General features: G+C 33.4%; 1 protein-coding gene across 1 annotated transcript; it reads right to left on the bottom strand.

The window, feature by feature from the left end:
- Positions 1–206: 206 nt before the first annotated feature.
- Positions 207–924, bottom strand: LOC135950496 (adult cuticle protein 1-like). Its single transcript, XM_065500032.1, has 2 exons — positions 919–924; positions 207–655 (listed from the first exon to the last, which is right to left on the bottom strand). The coding sequence occupies exons 1-2, from the start codon at positions 922–924 to the stop codon at positions 344–346; spliced, it is 318 nt and encodes a 105-aa protein (XP_065356104.1). The 3' UTR covers positions 207–343.
- Between the last annotated feature and the right edge of the window lie 319 nt (positions 925–1,243).

Below are 1,243 nucleotides of genomic sequence, written 5' to 3'. Positions count from 1 at the left end.
ACCAATCATGTGACTATTTCTGCTTCATTTTTATTCACTATTTAAATATAAACATTATTATCTTTTTTTATTAATTTCACTTTTTCACAAAGTGTTTGCTTTATTGAATTTATGAATATGTGGAGTATAGAAGAAACCAAAGTTATTTAAAAGATGAAATGAAACATTCATACAAGATGAATAAATTACAGATAATGAAATCGAATTCATGTGCAAATATTACTCGACATTGTACCCTGAACTTTATGAAAACGTAACAAAACTAAAACTAGATTTTAAATGAACTTATCATACTGGCAGATTTCAAGTGACTACGATTGTTGAGCTAAATACATAGTGTAGCTTAGATGGTACCGGGTGCAGGGGCTACATTAACATTGGCTACCGAGTTGAGATGACCAGCCAAGGGAGCAGCGTGAACAGCACCACGAGTTTGGGCCACATAACTAGCGTGACCAGCAACAACAGCGGGAACGCCAGCTGGAATTCCGGAGACAACAGCTCCACCCCAAGGCCAACCAGATACGACTGGTGATGAAACAGCGGTGTATGAGAGAGGTCCACCGGCAACTTGTGTTACTACACCACCCCATGGAAGTATAGAGGATTGAACTCTCAAAGCCAAGGCCAAAGTGAACAAGGTAACGATTGCGAACTGTGGGACAAAAAAAAATATATGTAGATTATTAATTATTCTAATAACAAAAACTTGCAATTAAATATGGAATTCGAAAAAAAATTCGTACAAATTTAGTTTGTTACCCCCATTAACACGAAGTCTGGTTGTGTGTTAACTAATTTTAACCGACAATAAAAACTATTAATTAACACATAACCAAACTTCGTGTTAATGGGGGTTAATAGAAGACATATTTCCTTTAAATAAAAACGATTATTTGTATCCATAACACAACTTACTTTCATTTTGCTGATTGTGAAAGAAAAGGGAATGACTGGAGTTTACAAACTAAAAGCCGTGTTGCTTGTTTGAATTTAAGTTATACTCTGATTTCATTTTAAACAATACCCTATTTTTATATCAAAATGAAATCTCTTTTAGATCTAGTTTTTTTTTTTTGTTTAAATTTACCATTCTTTTCATAAGCAATTTAAGTCTCATATTCAATTAATAATGAACAACTATTTAGGGAGAATAACACAGGGCAGTATAGAACAATCCCTTTCAGTACTTTTGATACCTTAAAAGTACTTGTTGTTAAGTGCCTTAAAACACACATTCAAC

Source organism: Calliphora vicina, chromosome 2 (genome assembly GCF_958450345.1).
Source record: "Calliphora vicina chromosome 2, idCalVici1.1, whole genome shotgun sequence".
NCBI lineage: Eukaryota > Metazoa > Arthropoda > Insecta > Diptera > Calliphoridae > Calliphora > Calliphora vicina.
The sequence above is the reverse complement of the archived record's forward strand: the minus strand, read 5'-3'. Positions and strand labels throughout refer to the sequence as shown.